Source organism: Capricornis sumatraensis, chromosome 13 (genome assembly GCF_032405125.1).
Source record: "Capricornis sumatraensis isolate serow.1 chromosome 13, serow.2, whole genome shotgun sequence".
Taxonomy (NCBI): Eukaryota; Metazoa; Chordata; class Mammalia; order Artiodactyla; family Bovidae; genus Capricornis; species Capricornis sumatraensis.
Genome location: NC_091081.1, coordinates 83,635,922 through 83,654,557, shown reverse-complemented (window position 1 = coordinate 83,654,557; position 18,636 = coordinate 83,635,922). Strand labels below are relative to the sequence as shown.

The window sequence follows — 18,636 nt, the reverse complement described above, 5'->3', positions numbered from 1 at the left end:
TGGGCAGAAACACGTCATGCCTTTCCTGGGTCAGTCCACTGAGGAGTGACCCCCTCCTAGAAAGGGAAGACAGGGCCTTCTCAGCTTAGCCAGCTTCTTCTTTCTTCACCGTCCCCTGGGCCGTCAGGAGGCTCTGCTCCTCAAACAAGTGATCTAGTAAACGTCGGGTTCTGGACGTGTTCTCTGATAGACTATGCTTGTGCTTCTGGGGACCCACCCTCAGGCCGCCCCCACACCCCAGGAGGCTCAGTCTTCAGCATTCCATGAGAGCAGTCTACACGTGAGCGTGGACCGCTCCTTGTGAGAGGCGGGGGCTCTTCTGGTGACCCCAAGAGGATGGTGGTGGTTCAGCCGCTCAGTCGTGTCCGACTCTTTGAGACCCCGTGGACTGTAGCCCGCCAGGCTCCTCTGTCCATGGGTTTTCCCAGGCAAGAACGCTGGAGTGGGTAGCCATTTCCCCTTCCAGGGGGTCTTCCCCACCCAGGGGTTGAACCTGCGTCTCCTGCAGTGGCAGCCAATTCTTTACCACTGAGCCGCCTGGGAGGCCCTGCTAAGATAGAATCAAGTCTACAGAATCAAAGTTCTGATGCTTGAGTCTCTGGAATTCTAAGGCATGCAAAAGTTTATTAAAAAAAAATACTACTTTGTTTATGCAAGGTGATTACTTCCAATCCTCTTTCATTTGGTGTCTTGCATTGTATCGGATTCTTATAGCCATGATGTTGTGACATTTATGGGTGAGGAAACTGAGGACCCCAGAAATGGGACAGCTTGCTCCTGGTGACACAAGGCACTTGCTATTTTTAAAGCCCTGTATTTCAGCTGGATGGTGCACTGCCAGGGTCCAGCCCCAGTGGATACAGGGTGATTCGAAGGTGGGGACGGCATCGGCATCCTTGGAAAAATACACATTTAATTACAGATATATAGAGAGATTAGAAACGGATAGTGTAGTAGGAAAATTAGTGGAGAGAAAGAGGCTGAATAACTTGGTTTACGTGGAATAGCACCCATGCTCCAGATGGGAATTCAGCCAGAAAAACGGGGAGCAAGAAAGAAATGACATGGGGGAATCAGTCTTTCTGGAAACTGATCTGATTTTTTTATTTTTGGGTTTGCTTATATACCTTTTGTTACACATGGGGATGAATACAGAGTCACGCGGGGGTCAGCAGTCCTGATCTTTATCAAAATCAGGTGCTTCACATAAATGTATAAAAAAAAGGTCTTGGGGATATTACATCATCTTCTGGCCATGAGACCTGCTGACATTTTATGATCCTTTCTTTCTGATAACCAAAAACATTTTTTCCAAGGGTGTTTTTTCTTAAACCAGGCACCACCCTCCAAATAAAGTTGCATTCCTATAGGATGAGGGTGTAGTGAGTTACAATCAAGAAAGGAATTTATTTAACCCAAGGTTAACATGATTAATCTTAAAGGTTAATACTTATTTCTCCTATATGCTTAAAGGTTAATACTTATTTCTCCTATATGCTAGTTATATTCATTATAAGGGCAGGGAACATGGAGATTTAGCAGCAAACATCAGCCCAACAAATGAAAATCCTTTCACCAATGCTCCCCTTAAGATCTATTTAGTCTTAAGATAGTGATAAAGTTACATTCTTACATAGCAAGGACATAGTGATTTATAACAAAGTACAGTGATCTATTACAAAAGAGAAAATTCATTAACTCAAAAAGTCTAGTATTGCTAACCTTAAAAACTACTATATTTCCTTTTCTATATACCAAATACATTGATTAATATATTCCCAGGTGCCTAAGGATATGGAGGCAATCATTGACTCAACAATGAGAAAAGCCCTATGCTAATTAAGACTTTCAAAATACTCCAAAACTCTCTGTGCTGTTTATGGTTGACAGGTAGTAAACAGTCATGTGCTTAGTGGCAGGAGTATGGATAATCCTGTCACACAAGCTAGTCTGTCAGCAGAGAGGTTTGACCTAAGACACCCTTGTCACACCCAGGGCAGGGAATTGGCAGCAATGATTGGCACAACAAATGAAAAACCCTTCACCATTATAATTCCTAACCAACCCATTATAGTAATAATTTCTAACGCCCCCAAAGAATTTGCCTTTAGTAAGTCTAAAACATCGCGTGCCTCTCAGGTTGGGAGGCTGTAAACAATCACATGTGGTGGGACGAACCTATACAGGAGGGCTAGATAACCTTCAGAGCAGTCTGAAGCTGAAACACTCTTGTCACGCCCAGGAATTTTTATTGCCTTGGAGCTGCACGTTTACTCCTCCGAGAGAAATGGTTATGGGGGGAGAGCCCCCCGTAAAGTCAGAGGTGTAGGTGAGAGCATAAAACAGACTCTGGTTTTGGGGTAGATGCTCGGGAACAGGGGGTTTCCTGAGGCTTGATCACGCCTTTGCATATGCCAAGCCTCCTTCCTCATGACCTTTGCCATGGGCGGAGTTCCTCACGCTGGCCCCCGGCAGTGCACCTACTGATTGAAGCCCTATTAACTTGCTGTAAAAGTGTGCATGATATAAAGTTCCCATAGTGCCAGAATAGACAAGAAAAGTCCTTGTCATCTCTGCTCCCACCTCTGGTTTCTTGTCCACAACTGGTGCCTTTTAAATAAAACGTTCCATTTGTTTAACTCGTAAGATACTATAGGCAAATGTGAGGGTGGACAGTTGTTTTCAGCTGGTCAGTGAAGCAAGGAAATACCAGCTGGGAGGGCTCTGGGGCTGAGGCAGGTGGCATCCTATTGTGGGTAACCAACCAGTGACTTCCCAGGTGGCTCAGATGGTAAAGAATCTGCCTGCAGTGCAGACCTGGATTCGATACCTGCATCAGGAAGATCCCCTGGAGAAGGAAATGGCAACCCACTCCAGTATTCTTGCCTGGAGCATCCCATGGACAGAGGAGCCTGGCGGGCTACAGTCCATGGGGTTGTGAAGAGTCAGACATGACTGAACAACCAACACTTCTACATTTTCATCCAGTGAATGGCAGAAGCCTCCCAGCCCAGCAGTCAAATGCAACTTTCGATGTTTCCCTTTCAGCCCTGCCATCATCACGGATGAGGTAATCCCAGCTTGTCTGCCATCCCCGAATTACGTGGTCGCAGACAAGACAGTATGTTACATCACTGGCTGGGGAGAAACCCAAGGTAAGATAAATTTCATGACTCACATGTTGAACTGCTTCTGACCTGCAGCCTACGTGAGAAAATGGGCATGTGTGCCAATTTTTACCGGTGAATGAGGTCCACTCCCTTCCTGACTGTCTGGGCACCTGCCTGGTCTCCATAATTGGCCAACCGTGGACACGGACAAGGGAAGGGTTAGTGTTTCCTTGAGACTCTCAGCCCATAAATCCGAAGCTAATACCTTCTCCTCAGCTAAGTAGGGTTTTGACACAGCTGCAGATTAAGGGTGTTAGATTATTTACGTGAGCTTAACCACATGGAGTTCTTAAACATAGTGAGTCAACAACAAAATGATAGTTCAGCCCGTCTCGCCAAATACCCACACAGTCTCTGTCTGTGTGGAGAGGCTGTTGGGGGCAGGCAGACTGACAGCTGGGGGCAGAAAGGTCCCAGTTCTAGGAAGGCTTTTGGCCTTGGTGGACGGGGTGAAGGGCAAGAGGGGATGTTCCTGCAAAATCCTGGATCAGCACTCGAACTATAATTTGGGGATCCCGGCTTCCCTTTGCAGTTTGTCCTGCATTATACTATAAAACAAATTATTGTTGTATCCTTCAGAATTGGCCCCAGGAACATTAAGAGGATGTCTTAGGTCTCTGCCTCATTTTTTGGAAGTGCTGGTGGAGGACATCAGAGCGGAAGTCAGGAGCCCTGGAACGTAATTCTGCCTCTGCCACTGGCTAGGGAGAAGGGACCAGTCACCTTACCTCTTGGTACCATTTGGCATCTAAACCCTCATCCGTAAAATCCGTGTTTTCAAATGATGTTCTACATGTTAGCCTCAGTTTTCTCATCTGTATAAGGTCATTGTGCAGATAAAGATAACATATATGAAGAGCTCAGTGCTTTGCAGATGGGATTTTAGCAGCTCCTGAGCTTCTTGCCCAACCACAACCACCATCACCATCTCACATTATCACTGTCGTTATCGCTGCCGTCGCCATGGACACCACCTTCACCATCAGCATCACGGTCAACCCCCAACCCTCCCCGTCGTCCTCACGGTCACCGTCATCAGGAGACATCTCCTAACGCATGTGCAGCTGAGCCCTCTAGGTCACCCTTAGTCTCACAGCCTCAGGCTCTCAGCCATGCCATCTCTATTGTGGCCACAGGATGGCAGCACCTCTGCACATTTCTGGTCAATTAGAGAATTTGTCCCTCGCGTCACGATGTCTGTCTTGCTCAGAAAGCAGATGTCAGAGCAGGACACTTTCAAACTAATTTTCAGCAAACATTTTTTGAGAAGGCTTCACCATCCACAGATCTACTCAATTCAAACAATACATCCTGTGGGTCAGGAGCTTCCTCCTCTGCTGTAACCAGCACTGGGACTCTCCCCTCTTTGTCAAACCGTGGTCCTCTCACGAGCTCCTGTCAACTCCAGTGTGAGTTTTCTGAACGCAAGACAATTTTCCAAGTTTGTTCAAAGTCTTTGGAGAGATAGTACCTTATTTCTTGGCTGTTTCATGCTGGCAAAGCAAAGACCTTGTAAAACTCGTGGAAGCTGGGCTTGCAAAGTCGGAAAACTGGTTTCTTTGTGAAAACACTGAGACAGACCTGGGTGTGTCCATCTGGAGAAACATCATTTCTTCTTGTGATTGTGCAAGGGTTCTATTTCCACCTGCCAAAGTAAAACAGTGGTTTTTCTTGCGCACAAAAAGGAAATACAGTGGGGAAGACAAGCGCATGGAAGCGTCCCTAATTGGAAAAGGAAAGTAAATTTTACTTTTTAAACTATTTTGACGAGTACAATTCAGAGGCATTTAATATATTCACACTGTTGAACAACCATCACTGCTATTTACAGAAATCTTCAGTTCAGTTCAGTTCAGTCAGTCAGTTGCTCAGTCGTGTCTGACTCTTTGCGACCCCATGAATCGCAGCACGCCAGGCCTCCCTGTCCATCACCAACTCCCAGAGTTCACTCAAACTCATGTCCATCAAGTCAGTGATACCATGCAACCATCTCATCCTCTGCCGTCCCATTCTCCTCCTGCCATCAATCTTTCCCAGCATCAGGGTCTTTTCAAATGAATCAGTTCTTCACATCAGGTGGCCAAAGGATTGGCACTTAAGCTTCAGCATCAGTCCTTCCAATGAATATGCAGGGTTGATTTCCTTTAGGATGGACTGGTTGGATCTCCTTGGAGTCCAAGGGACAGATATCTTGTTTCAGCCCAAAAGGAAATCCCAAGTCCATTAGGTAGTCACTCCCCACTCAAATGTTAATTATAAAGATGAATTATAAAATACTCACTCTAAAGATGATTCAAGTCCTTACTATGTAATGTTGTGTGAAAAAAATGTGCAATATGATGTAAGGTACAAGAAACATGAAAATCCTGGAAGAGAATATATAAAATGCATATGGTGGCACCAGTATTTCTCAGTCTGGCATATATTAAAAATAAATTTTTCTGTAATTTGGGAAAAGGAGCAGAAGATACCCACATAAACGAACCTCAAAAATCCTACAAAGAAGCCCAGATTAACTAGGTCGTCGGAACAAGAAACCTTATGTAATATTTATACTTTCAAGGGTCAAAAAAAAAAAAAGAATTCCAGTAGTTCTGGGAACTGACTCCTTGTCTTATGCAACCTCATGTATAAACCAGAGACCTATCGTTCTTGCTCTACTGTTCTGGAAGTTCCCGTGTGGACAGGGTTCGGATCCAGTAACGCTTTCTTTCATCTTTCTCAACGCAGGCACTTCCGGTGAGGGCCGCCTGAAGGAAGCGCGGCTGCCCGTGATTGAGAACAAGGTGTGTAATCGCTACGAGTATCTCAGCGGGAGGGTCAAGTCCACAGAGCTGTGTGCCGGCGATCTGGCTGGAGGAACCGACAGCTGCCAGGTAAGAAAAGATGAGAGAGATCAGCGCTTGTCTTGCAACGGCCTCCCTCAGCCCCTTGGATGTTTCAGCCCCAAAGCAGCAAATTCGAGCAGGATTTGTCAGTCGGAGGCCACCGTCTAAACCTTGCCCAGGAACCTTTAACGCATGTCTCTGATGATTGACTCAGATCATCAAGGGTGATTTCTCGGCCATTGAGTTCCAGGCTGGTTGTAAGGGCGTAGCCACATCGTGGTCATGGCCCCCACCCTTCTGGGAGGATGCTGCCGGGTAGGACCTTTGCAGGAGGGAAGGGAGGTCGGTATAAGACAAAGGCCCTCTGCACCCACTTTACAATTGTTCTTGGGGTTACCCTCCCTAAAAGAAACGCCCCCAAATTTGAAGGGGTGAGTACAGTTCTCATAAAGGATTTCCCGCCCCCCAGAAACACTAAATGGCATGGTTCTGTTGAATATACTTTGCTAAGTAGTGAAGCACAGCAGATGTTCAAATAATATGTTAGTAAGGAAGGTGAAAGTCGCTCAGTCGTGTCCGACTCTTTGCTACCCTGTGGACTACATAGTCCATGAAGTCTCCAGGCCAGAATACTGGAGTGGGGAGCCTTGCCCTTCTCCAAGGGATCTTCCCAACCCAGGGATTGAACCCAGGTCTGCCGCATTGCAGGCAGATTCTTTACCAGCTGAGCCACAGGAGAAGCCTGTTAGTAAGGAAAGTGAAGTGAAGTCACTCAGTTGTGTCTGACTCTTTGTGACCTCGTGGACTGTAGCCTACCAGGCTCCTCCATCCGTGGGATTCTCCAGGCAAGGGTACTGGAGTGGGTTGCCATTTCCTTCTCCAGGGAATCTTCCCGACCCAGGGATCGAACCCAGGTCTCCCGCATTGCAGGCAGATGCTTTATCCTCTGAGCCACCAAGGAAGCCTCTGGTTAGTAAGGAAAGGAATGTTCAAATACTGGGGAAACGTACCTTTAGGTAATGGAAGGATGATATCCCATAATGAAAGGAGGGATGCTTAGTCCTCTTACCGCTTTCCTTCCCTCTGTACAGGGTGACAGCGGCGGGCCTCTGGTCTGCTTTGAGAAGGACAAATACATTCTGCAAGGAGTCACTTCTTGGGGTCTTGGCTGTGCACGCCCCAATAAGCCTGGCGTGTATGTTCGTGTTTCTACCTATGTTCCTTGGATTGAAGAAACTATGAGAAGGTATTAATTAGATGGGAGACAGTGACGCACCAACGGTTCTAGAGGCTGGAACGTGGGTAGGGAATTTAGCATACTCAGAAATAATTGACAGTAATCCAACCAAGAAAGACACTGTCCTTAGCTGCCATCTTCTGCCAAACCTCAACATTTTTTTTTTTTGTGATGTTGTGAATAATATGTTCCATGTTATTGGAACACAGTCCATGACTGTGGACTGCTGGATTCTATAATAACAAGGCAATACAGCTATGACATTTGTTGAAAATAAACTTGGTACTTCGTTTGATTTAACTCTGATCTTCTTTCTTTTCATGTTCTTCATCCATCCTACCAATTGTAAATAATATAGCTCTTACAGACCTGAAAGGTTCTGTTCTTCCTCATAAGGAACAGAGTACCAAGAAGCCTGTAAGATCAATAGAGAAATCCTAGTAAGTCACCCGTATATTCACCCTGACAATGAAGGATGCCTTGACATATATCTTTAATGTCTTTATTTTTGGCACTGGGATGAATGTGTTCAAAGCTGCAATGTGGGGAATCATGAGAACAAATTCTACCTTGGGAATAAAATCTGTTACTGACAGCTTGGCTCAAGCCTGGCACAGAAGACCCTGGGCAGAGAGTTGGAAACCAGGCAATGGAAATGTCATAACTCCAGACCAGCGAAGAGTCTGAATGTTGTTTTGGGCCACACATGGGTCTAGGAATGGTGCCAAGAGCCTGGAAAGGAGCAGCAAACACATATTGAAGGTGGACCACCTAATTTCCATCAGTAATTGGCTGCCTGGATACATGGTATACTCTGTCACACGGGAAGCGTGTTTTACAGCGACGCATGTTCAGAAAGAAGAGAACAGATGAGACCTGATTGTTCTTGACCATTTATGTATACTTTTTATTGTTATCGGAATTCAAATGTCAACTCAAAATACAATTCCAAGGTGATAATACAAGGAACAACAGTCATCTCGTAGCAAAGAGATGGAAAGGAAGCAAAAACACCAGTGTGTATGAACAAAGGGTGAATGTAGGTAGCATCATGTTCTTAGAGAATGGTGTTTATTTCACTGAGAAACAGAACACTCACGTTCAATGCTGATGTGCTTTAAGGTTTAAAAGCTTATTTTACAATCAGCACATACACCGCACATGTTGTCACATGTTCATATAGAAAATTTTCTTCCTCACTGGCAAAATTACCCTTTGGCTCCACTTTTACCGGCCCACCCAAAATAACTCATTAAACAATTTTTGCATGAGATACATACTGAATCTGAAAATATAACAAATAGAACACATAAAGCAGAACATCATAAAGACAGCATTTTTTGTGTTTAAACTCCACGTATTGAATGTCTCAGAAACAAAAAAGAAAGATCAAGTTGCTTTTTAGTACTTCTAAAATCATCTGTAAGACTTCCGCTAATTCTTCTAAACATGGCTAGAACTGACCTTTCTTTTACACTGAAATGTAAGCTTCTCCCCAAGACAGGTTCAAATTGTCAAGATGAATGAAATCTGCCCATAGTTTTCACTCTTGACTGTGGGCACCATCATAGAACCAAACTTATATATAAGACAAGTATCCCTTTATGATTAAAATTGTAAGACCCATGAAATCACAATCCATGGGTTTCATCAGTAAAAAACTGAATAGGTGGCTCTCAGTGTCTACTAAAGGAGAACCAAGATTATCCTGACTCATCTCTCAGGACCAAATCTGATTTTATAAACCATACAGCCGAATCCTCAGCTTGCACAGATTTGTTCTTCTGGAACGAGATCTGAACATGGCTGCAAACCCAGATGCTCCAGGAGCTTATGGAGCTCCAGGTGCTAAGAGAGAAAGGCTCAGAGTCATATGACCCGAGGTCCTTGATTCAGCTTCTTTAACAGGCTTCCCAAATCTTCCTCCACACTGGAATCTTCAGAACATTTAGTTCAGAGCCTGAGTTTCTGCATCATATTTGATGAGCCCGTTTCTGTACACTTTGCCCAGATCCTTGGTTTGCACACCCTGCCTTCTTGATGGAGCCGTCATGAGAACGAAGTGGGGCTTTTCTTGTCTCTCTGTAACTCAGTGGGTCAGAGACTTTGCCCCAACGTGAGAAAAGGACCTCAGGAGAAGCTGTGCACGCAATGGGCTCTTGGCTCTCCCAGCCACATGTTACATGTTCCCAGAAACTTTGATAGCACAATATGTCCTGATTCATCCAACATTATATAAAAATACTCTGGATAGTTTGACTGTCTTTATAAAGTATTAAAAACACTTGAAGCTGCAGCGCTGAGATGGATACACACGTCTCTGCAAGGCACATCAGTTCCTTGGCGGGGACCAGCCTGAATAGCTCCTTCCTTGCATCTTTGGCAGGAGCCTCAAAGGTGAGAGCTTGAAACCTGGGGTTTCTTTTTCCTGCCACACCTACAGGAATGTGGACTAACAAAACAAAGGAGAAAGGAGAACTCAATGAAAGATTATACAACTAGTGATGAGGAAGTCTTTATTACTATTCAATATCATAGTTGGTTTTGATCGAATACACTCAAGCATAACTGCTCATAAAAACCTGCCTTGAAAGGAACAATGAACTATTTCCAACCTCATTTTTTACCTGCTCTCAGACCCTAGGCAGGAGTTAATAAGCATATATAAATTCTTTATGACTTTCTACCCTGCAACAGATGGTTTGGAAATGAGCTGCTGAAGTGAACAAAAGAAAGGAGAAATTAAAAAATGATGAAGTGCTGTTTTAGAGGGGAAAATGATAACAAGTTTCAGTAACTGGGGCTAAGTAGTTTTCTTCCCCCCCCCACAAGTAACTACATAATGCAATCAGTGTGCTTAACTTATAGAACTGTAGATCAGACTTGGATTAGGTGTTTTTTCAAGGGTAGGGACTAGGCGTAATCAACTTACCCAATTTTTATTATGAAACACAAACACAGTAAAAAATCAGAAATTCATGTAAGTTGAATTTTTGTTGGGCTAATTCTTCCTGTTTATATATCAGTTGAATATTAATTTTCCCTGCACACCATCCAGATGGCCTTCTCATCTCCAAAGCTCCACCTCTTCAAATTGTTTAATTCTATTTTTAACATGATTGAATTGACAGAAGTGTGTGTGTGTGTGCGCGCGCGCGCATGCGTTCAGTCATGTCTGACTCTTTGCAGCCCCATTGACTGTAGCCCACCAGACTCTTCTGTCCATGGATTTCCCAGGCAAGAATACTGCAGTGGGTTGTCGTTTCCTACTCCAGGGGATCTTCCCAACCCAGGGATCAAACTTGAGTCTCTTTATGTCTCCTGCACTGGCAGGAGGGTTCTTGATCACTAGTGCCACCTCAAATGACCCCCCTCTCCCTCCACGCTATTCCTGATTCGTTTGAAAATCTGACCTCTGACTGGTTTGGGGATCAAGAACGGGTATGCCACTCTCACTGTGGAAATGAGTGGCAGTAAGTGGAGTCGAGTCAAAAGGAAGAATGCAGTCCCTCTGGTTGGAGTGTTGGCACAGAGGGCCTCCACCACGAGGATGGCGGGTGTGCAGAAAAGGACTCCGCAGCACTGAGACGCGGACGTCTTAAAACTCCCAACGGCACGTCACAGGCTTGTGCGTCCAACAGTCAGCGCTGAACTCCTTACATTCAACCCCGTGATCCTGGCTGGGACGCCCTCCTGGGTGGCCCGGCCCTGAAGAGACCCTTTAGGGCCTGAGAAGTTACCCTTAAAGTCTGGATGTCTTGTTCGAAGATGATCCTGTTCCCTTTCTCACCATTTCACCTGCTTCACCTAGCCTTCAATATTCTCCTCTCCTTCCGGCTTCTAGCATGGGTGTAAGTGGAGGGAGAGGACCGGGTAAGCGCCACACTGATCTGGCCCCAGCACCCTGACACAGACCAGGTAATTGTCTGTGATGCCGCAGCCAGCAGAACGCTTATCCTTTCCGGATAGAGCAAGACCTTCCCATGGTGTAATTCTCAAAAGGCCAGTTTTATTAATAATGCCGTTTATACATTTCTTAATTTTGGTTTATAAACTGGCAGGATCTTAAAGAAAATCTCCCACCTCACCTCAACCTTCAAGTTGCATTAGTAGCACTGTTACTTGCTCAGTCATGTCCAACTCTTTGTGACCCATAGACTGTAGCCCACCAGCCTCCTCTTGTCCATAGAATTCTCCAGGCAAGAATACTGGAGTGAGTAGCCATTCCCTTCTCCAGGGGATCTTCCTGACCTAGGGATCGAATCTGGGTCTCCCGCATTGCAGGCAGATTCTTTACCATCTGAGTCACCATGGAAGCCCCAAGTAGCATTATTTTAGGGTAAAACCTAGGTAGAGCTTTGGTTGAGGCTAAGCCATTAGCTATCAGTTTACTTACAAACAAGCATAAGCATCTGATTGAGTTACTTCATGGGACAAATGTCTACCTGTCCTCTGATTGGCTGGTCCTGTTAGAAGTCAGCTGGTGTGTTGATTTCAGTACACTGCTAAGGTTTTCTTAGGAAAGTTCTGAGATGATTCGTCAATGTGATTCTTCAAAATAGCATCAGGAAATAGGACAATGAAATCAATGTATATGTTTTAAAGTCTGGTTGAAATACTTGTAAGACACTTAGCAATGGTTGCCTGTCTCCAGAGGGGGCGATGCTGCTGCTGCTGCTAAGTCACATCAGTTGTGTCCGACTCTGTGCGACCCCATAGACGGCAGCCCACCAGGCTCCCCTGTCCCTGGGATTCTCCAGGCAAGAACACTGGAGTGGGTTGCCATTTCCTTCTCCAATGCATGAAAGTGAAGTCGCTCAGTTTGAGACCCCATGGACTGCAGCCCACCAGGCTCCTCTGTCCATAAAATTCTCCAGGCAAGAGTACTGGAGTGGGTTGCCATTGCCTTCTCCTGAGAGGGCGATGGTACCTCGTTAAAGAGGATATGAAGAGAGAAATCTCCAAGCCTACCGGGAGATTCTTGTTATGAAGCTACTCATAATCAAGTAGGATAGAGCCTAAGATAATGAAACTACCCCAGGGCTTCCCTGGTGGCTCAGTGGTAAAGAATCCACTTGCCAGGGCAAAAGACATGGGTTTGAGCCCTGGTCTGGAAAGATCCCATGTGCCTCAGAGCATCCGAGCCCATCCACGCACCGTAACTACTGATGCCCGAGTCCTACAGACTGTGCTCTGCAACAAGAGAAGCCCCTGCAAGGGGAAGCCAGCACACCGCAGCTAGAGAGCAGCCCCCATGCGCCACAGCTAGAGAAGAGCCCACGCAGCAGCAAAGACCCCACACAGCAGAGATAAGCAGCAAACAACAGTCACACCTGTTCACTAGGCAAGGCCAACCCCAGTTCTAGCACATAGACCTTGTTAAGTCTTTCTGAGCATAAAAAAGTGAGGACAAGAACTTCTATTGCACACCACCACTTTGAGTATGAAATGACATATGTGAAACCATTGATCACTTACACAGGATCCTAAAAGTTGTCAGTTTCTAATCTCTACCCAATCTGCCAAGTGATGAAGAGAACTGCCATGAGGTTACGAACATCTCCATCTTCTCATAAACATATCTGATAAAATTTAGAGATCTATATCCTTAATTTCCAGGTTATTGTTTAGAAGAAGACTGATTTTTTATTTTTCAAATTAGCTGTTAAATTATTTGTTTAAATTCACAAATAAGGACTTCCCTGGTGGCCCAGTGGTTAGGACTCTGAGCTTCCAATGCTAGGGGCGTGGGTTCAATCCCTGGTCAAGGAACTAAGATCCCACATGCCAAAAAATAAAAAAAAAAATTCAAATAAAATAAAATTCACAAATGATATAAGACCATGTTGTCATAATTTTAAAAACTGAATGATGCAGAAGTCTATGGGGTATAAAATAAGTGTTCTGTCTTCTGCACCCCTTTTTCCCAACACATTTCTACCCCAGAGGGAATATTGGATCATTTTAGGTCTTTCCCTATACATTTCTATTTTTCATAATCTCTCTTATTTTTATTATGAAAAATTTCAGAGAAAATTAGAATATGTAATGTGATTTTTTTAATATAAAATACATTTTATGTTTAAACGTTGGTTGGATATTAACTTTCTCTGCACACTATTTAGACACCCTCCCCCCAAACTCAATCTCTTTCTCCTTCTCCTGTTTTCTTTCTGCTATCATCTATCTGTCTATCATCACCTGACTATCGTTTATTTTCCCATCTAGCTAGCTATAGAGAGGGATAGCTCATGGTTTTATTTTTTAATAAATACTATAACACATTGTTCAGCAACTGTTCACTTTGTAATCCACCTTGAAATGTCTATAATCTTGAAATATATATCCTCCATGTCTTTCATATATCTAATATTTCTGCTATTTAAGTATCTGTGTAGCAGTCAATTTTATGGATGTATTATCGTTGTCACCATTGGCCGCCCACAGATGCACATTTGAATTATTTCTGTTTCGTCCAGTCATCAGTCCTTTTCCTTTAGATTCCGAGTTTTCACACCTTATTTGGAAATACTTCTCTCTTCATAACCACATTTAAAAAATAAAACATGTTCATTTCCAGATTTGTTTTATGTTAACCTTTTAAATCTGCTTTGAATTTTTTGCTTAAGATGCAAGACAGGGATTTAATATTGTATCCCCTCTCCCACATTCAGTGTTCTCAGCCCCGTCCTCTCCCAGTGGGCTTGAAATGCTGCTTTCAGTTAGGGTGTGCTGAATTTCGTATCGTACCTGCTGAGCTTTTCTACGTCATCCACTGTTTCTGGCAAGGCGATGCCCTTGGTTTCAGGCAGGAGCATCACAAGGGCACCGCAGACGGATGCCAGGGTACCTGTGGGACAGGGAAATGGCGTTACGGTCCCCAGATGGCGCAGCCGCCCGCGTCGCCCCCTGCGCCCTCTGGAAGGCGCTGTGCTCACCACCCTAACTCCCCCGCCCCCTGCAGCAGTGCTCCAGAGAGGTCACCCTGCCCGGCTCCCCAGCGATCCTCTATCACAATCTCACAGTTCCTCAGCGTCCTCAGACCCTTGCTAGCCCCACTGCCCCTGCACTCTTGACGTCCATCCATATACTCACTCATCTCACAATTATTTACCCGGGACCTACTAAGTGCTGAACACTCTGAGAAGCGCCCGCCTCCTACTTCAGGCGGGAAACAGAGGCCACTCCAGAGGAGTCCCTCAGCATCCTTTGGCTGCCCCCGTCCCTGCCCTCCTCCCATAGCGTGACCCGGCAAGGCTGGTCCCCACGTCTGCCCAAGAGCAGCTCTTGGAGTCTTTTGGGCTCCTCACTGTAGGGGTTCATCCTCTCTCTCCAGCAGCTTTACCCTACTGGTGACGCCTTGAAAGGTATTCAAATCTCTTCTCTCTACAGAGCCTTCTTGCAACCTCACAGGATCTTCTAACTACCATACTCCTTTCTGTCTTAGAACCGAAATCCTTGAAGCACCATCCTTTCTTGCTTTCTGTGAAAGTCGCTCAGTCGTGTCCAATTCTTTGCGACCCCATGGACTATCCAGCCCGTGGAATTCTCCAGGCCAGAATACTGAGTGGGTAGCCTTTCTCTTCTCCAGGGCATTGTCCCAACCCAGGGATCGAACCCAGGTCTCCCACATTGCAGGAGGATTCTTTACCAGCTGAGCCACAAGGAAAGCCCAAGAATACTGGAGTGGGTAGCCCATCCCTTCCCCAGCGGATCTTCCCAACCCAGGAATCGAACTGGGGTCCCCTGCATTGCAGGCAGGTCCTTAACCAACTGAGCTATCAGGGACATATCTTCATATTCTAGTGCTCTGCCGGTAAATACCTAACAACTGGTTCTCCAGAAAACAAAGCCCTGATTTTCAGCGTTTGCCTTATTTCCATGGTGTAAATACACCCGTTGTGGATGTGCGTCATTCATACCGGCAACGCAGCCTTGCGGGTGAGGCTCTGGGGAGATGGGTCAGACACAGCAGAGCTCAATGAATCAGGAACTGAGCAGATGTATTTATTACCTCTGTGTCTCATCTCGTATACTCAATTTTTAATGATAACTGTTAGTCATTCAGTCACATTCAGTCATTCAGTCACTCTGGTGACCCCATGGACTGTAGCCCGCCAAGCTCTTCCATCCATGGGATTCTCCAGGCAAGAACACTGGAGTGGGTTGCCATTTCCTTCTCCATGGGATCTCTCCGACTCAGGGACTGAACCTGGGTCTCCTGCATTGCAGGCAGATTCTTTACTATCTGAGCCACCAGGGTGGCTCCAAGATTCTTGAAAACTTGCCAGCTGACCTTGGTGGGCCAGAGTCACGTCCCACTCCCATCTGCTCGAGTCTGGGCTCTTTTCCTCAGTGTTTCGCTGGCCTGGTTCCCGCCAGATGACCAGGGGCCGCCACCACCAGGCCCAGCGGCCCTGCTTCTGGCCCCTGCTGCCCAGCCTCACGGCAGCTCTGGCAGCTGGTGGCCTCACCCGCCACCCCCCTGACATCCCCGCCCCTCGAGCTCCTGGTCTCCCCAGTGCTTCCCTCGCGTCCCTCGCGACCCCTGCCTGGCGCCTCTCACTCTGCTGACGCTGGACGCCTGTGGCTCCTCAGGGCTCCGTCTTGGGCCTGTTCTTTCCTCTCTGCCCTGTTTGCTGTGTGGGGGGGTTTCAGTCACTCCCATGGTTTCAGGGGCTATCTTCATCCAGGTGGCTTCTAAACCTTCATCTCGAGGCCACTTTACTCCTGACTCAGCTTGTCAAACCTACTGCCTCCTCACCATTTCAGCCAGGATTTCTTAGAGGCACCTCGTCCTACAAGCAGCCCGGATAGAATCCCTGCACGTCCTCCCACAGACAGGCTTCTCTAATGTGCTAAACCCTCCCATGGCTCCCCCAGCCAGCAGCGTCGCGGCCCCTCTCCCTGCTCACTCTGGTCCCTCACCCGGTCAATCAGCCCCTCTTGGCCAGTTCAACCTCCAGTGTATTTCTTCAGACCAATCCACTCCTCAACACCTTCGCGCCATCACCTCAGACCCAGTCCTGACCTGATTACAGCAACATTCTTTTAATTGTCTCCCTACTAGCTCCGTCCCCTCTAAGTTCTTAGCATATCTGCCATCAGAGCGGAGTTTCTAAAAGGCAGACCTGACCCTGCCAACCCCAGCTTAAAACTCCACACGGCTTCCCACTGCTGTTTGGATACAGAGCAGACCCTTTGCACGTCCGGTGGTCGGGCCCCAGCTGGTCTCCCCAGCCTTGTCTCTCTTCAGGCCTTGCCTCACACAGGGCACTCTGTGGAAAAGGTCGCCATTTCCTCCTCTGGGGGATCTTCCCAACTCAGGGATTGAACCTGGGACTCCTGCATTGCAGGCCAGTTCTTCACCATCTGAGTTACCTGGGAGGCCCCAACTTCCTCTTACTGTAGGTCTTTCCATTGCCTGGAGCACCAGCCTGCACCTTTCACGTGAATAACCTCTCCTCACCTTCCCATCTCAACAGAGGCCTCATTGCTCCCTGCCTCTCTCTCCTCTTGACCCCATGGGATGGGTTAGCGATCCTGTGATGTGCTCTCATGCACCCTTCTTTCTTTTCATATTTGTTTATTTATTTACTGGCCATGCCAGGGGTCTTAGTTGTGGCATGTGGGGTCTAGTTCCCTGACCAGGGATTGACCCCCTGAATTGGGAGAACAGTCTTAGCCACTGGACCACCAAGGAAGGCCAAAAGGGAAAGTCGCTCAGTCGTGTCCGACTCTGCGATCCTGCCAGGCTCCCCTGTTCATGGAATTTTCCAGGCAAGAGTACTGGAGTGGGTTGCCACTTCCTACTCCAAGGGAAGTCCAAAGGCACCCTTCTTTATCACCCGCTCTTGTGAGTGGCGGTTTGGAAAGGCAGCTCCCTCTGCAAAGCAAGGGCCTGCCCCACAGTACCAGCGCCCAGCTCAGCCAGCCCGCCTCGCAGCCAGTCCCCCATCTTGAGGGACTGGGCTCTTAGACGGCTCTGTCTTGGCTGAACAATGCCTTCTCTTTGCTTTTTCATGCTGGCCCAGAATCAATGCTGAGCTTGTTTATCAGATCCCATGAAACAGTCTGAAATGACCATTTATTGAATCATCGGTGAGACGCTGACTTTGTGGTCTCAGCCCAGCTGAAGGACTACTGCATTCCTGGGTTTATTTCCTCATGGATGCAATATTTTCATTGGAGTTTAAAACTGCTGAGCAGTGTGTGACCAGCCTTCTTTACCAGGAGCAAGCAAGTGGAGGTGGAGGAAAGGAGGTGAGCCAGGAGCCAGCCAGCATCCTCTCTTGCTGATAAGGAGAGGGGAGGGGGGTATGAGACCTGGGAAAGTTCTTAAGTTGAACACTTTTTATTGCAACTCTATAATGTAAAACAAATTTAAATGATTTAGGGCCCGCATTTCACTGTGGCTCCTCCAAACCTGTAAGAGCTATTGGAAGAGCAAATGAATATCATGACTATCAAACCTGGTCGTCGTTGTAGGTTCTGTTAACACAAAGGATGCAAATGAAAGCATTTAAGAACAGTGCATGCAGCGAATATTTACCAAAGATGATGAGAGGTAGTTCCAGCCAAATGGCAGCTAACCGGAAGAGCAGAAACGGGGCTATAATCCCCCCAAAATCACATAAACCGGAACACAGTGAAACCCCAAAGTTTCTGCAGAATAAAAAAGTTGTTTGAAATAAAAATATTTAAATAACTTCAGGATGAATAATATTTTCAGATTTCTAAGTAACAGGAATGGTAACAATATTTCCCATTTCTCTAGTGTTTGACATTGGAAACGTCTCCTCCCTCATACTCTATGCAAATCATTTCCTACGCAATTCATTTCCAAGCTGCTCCAGTTCAGACCTGTCACTCTGTGACCCAGAGTCACAGCGGGGTATTGGAGGCAGGGGGTGGAGTCTACGGTATTGGTGGAAATTAATCATCCATTAGCGGCTTACTACCCAGGCCACTCTGTGGCACTCATGTGCCCTCGTGGCACCTAGACTGACAGTTAGGTGTGCTCATGAATATTCCCCCCCCAGAAAGGAGGCCAGTTTGTACTTGCTGTGCACATTGGTTGATTTCGTCCTTCGGGAACTGTCTGTGGAGTGTGGTCAGAGCAGAGGCTGGAGCCTTTACACAGAGTGGAGATGATGATGTGAAATCTAACTCATACCGCAGGCACACTCACCAGATTTTCTGATTTCAAGTCTAATGCGTGTGTGCGTGTGTGCTCGGTTGCTTCAGTCGTGTCTGACTCTTTGCAACCCCATGGACTGTAGCCCGCCAGGCTCCTCTGTCCATGGGATTCTCCAGGCAGGAACACTGGAGTGGGTTGCTGTTTCCTTCTCCAGGGGATCTTCCCGACCCAGGGATCGAACCCGTGTCTCCTGTGTCTCCT

General features: G+C 46.5%; 2 protein-coding genes across 4 annotated transcripts in view; one reads left to right on the top strand and one right to left on the bottom strand.

Moving 5' to 3' along the window:
* PLG (plasminogen) overlaps positions 1 to 7,543 on the top strand; it is a 48,387-nt gene extending 40,844 nt beyond the window's left edge. The window contains exons 18-20 of one of the 3 annotated variants that reach the window (XM_068985558.1): positions 3,049 to 3,155; positions 5,901 to 6,046; positions 7,090 to 7,538. In XM_068985558.1, coding sequence (XP_068841659.1) covers positions 3,049 to 3,155; positions 5,901 to 6,046; positions 7,090 to 7,251 — 415 coding nt within the window. In that variant the 3' untranslated portion in view covers positions 7,252 to 7,538. Of the gene's footprint in view, positions 1 to 3,048; positions 3,156 to 5,900; positions 6,047 to 7,089 lie in introns of all 3 variants that reach the window. The other 2 variants (XM_068985557.1, XM_068985559.1) reach the window with 2 other exon arrangements.
* A 2,045-nt stretch (positions 7,544 to 9,588) lies between these two features.
* The window catches only part of SLC22A3 (solute carrier family 22 member 3), a 98,729-nt gene continuing 89,681 nt past the window's right edge, over positions 9,589 to 18,636 (bottom strand). The window contains exons 9-11 of the mRNA XM_068985334.1: positions 17,788 to 17,900; positions 13,986 to 14,085; positions 9,589 to 9,687 (exon numbers count right to left, since the gene is read on the bottom strand). Of these exons, the coding sequence (XP_068841435.1) occupies positions 9,627 to 9,687; positions 13,986 to 14,085; positions 17,788 to 17,900 (274 nt within the window). The 3' untranslated portion in view covers positions 9,589 to 9,626. The remainder of the gene's footprint in view (positions 9,688 to 13,985; positions 14,086 to 17,787; positions 17,901 to 18,636) is intronic.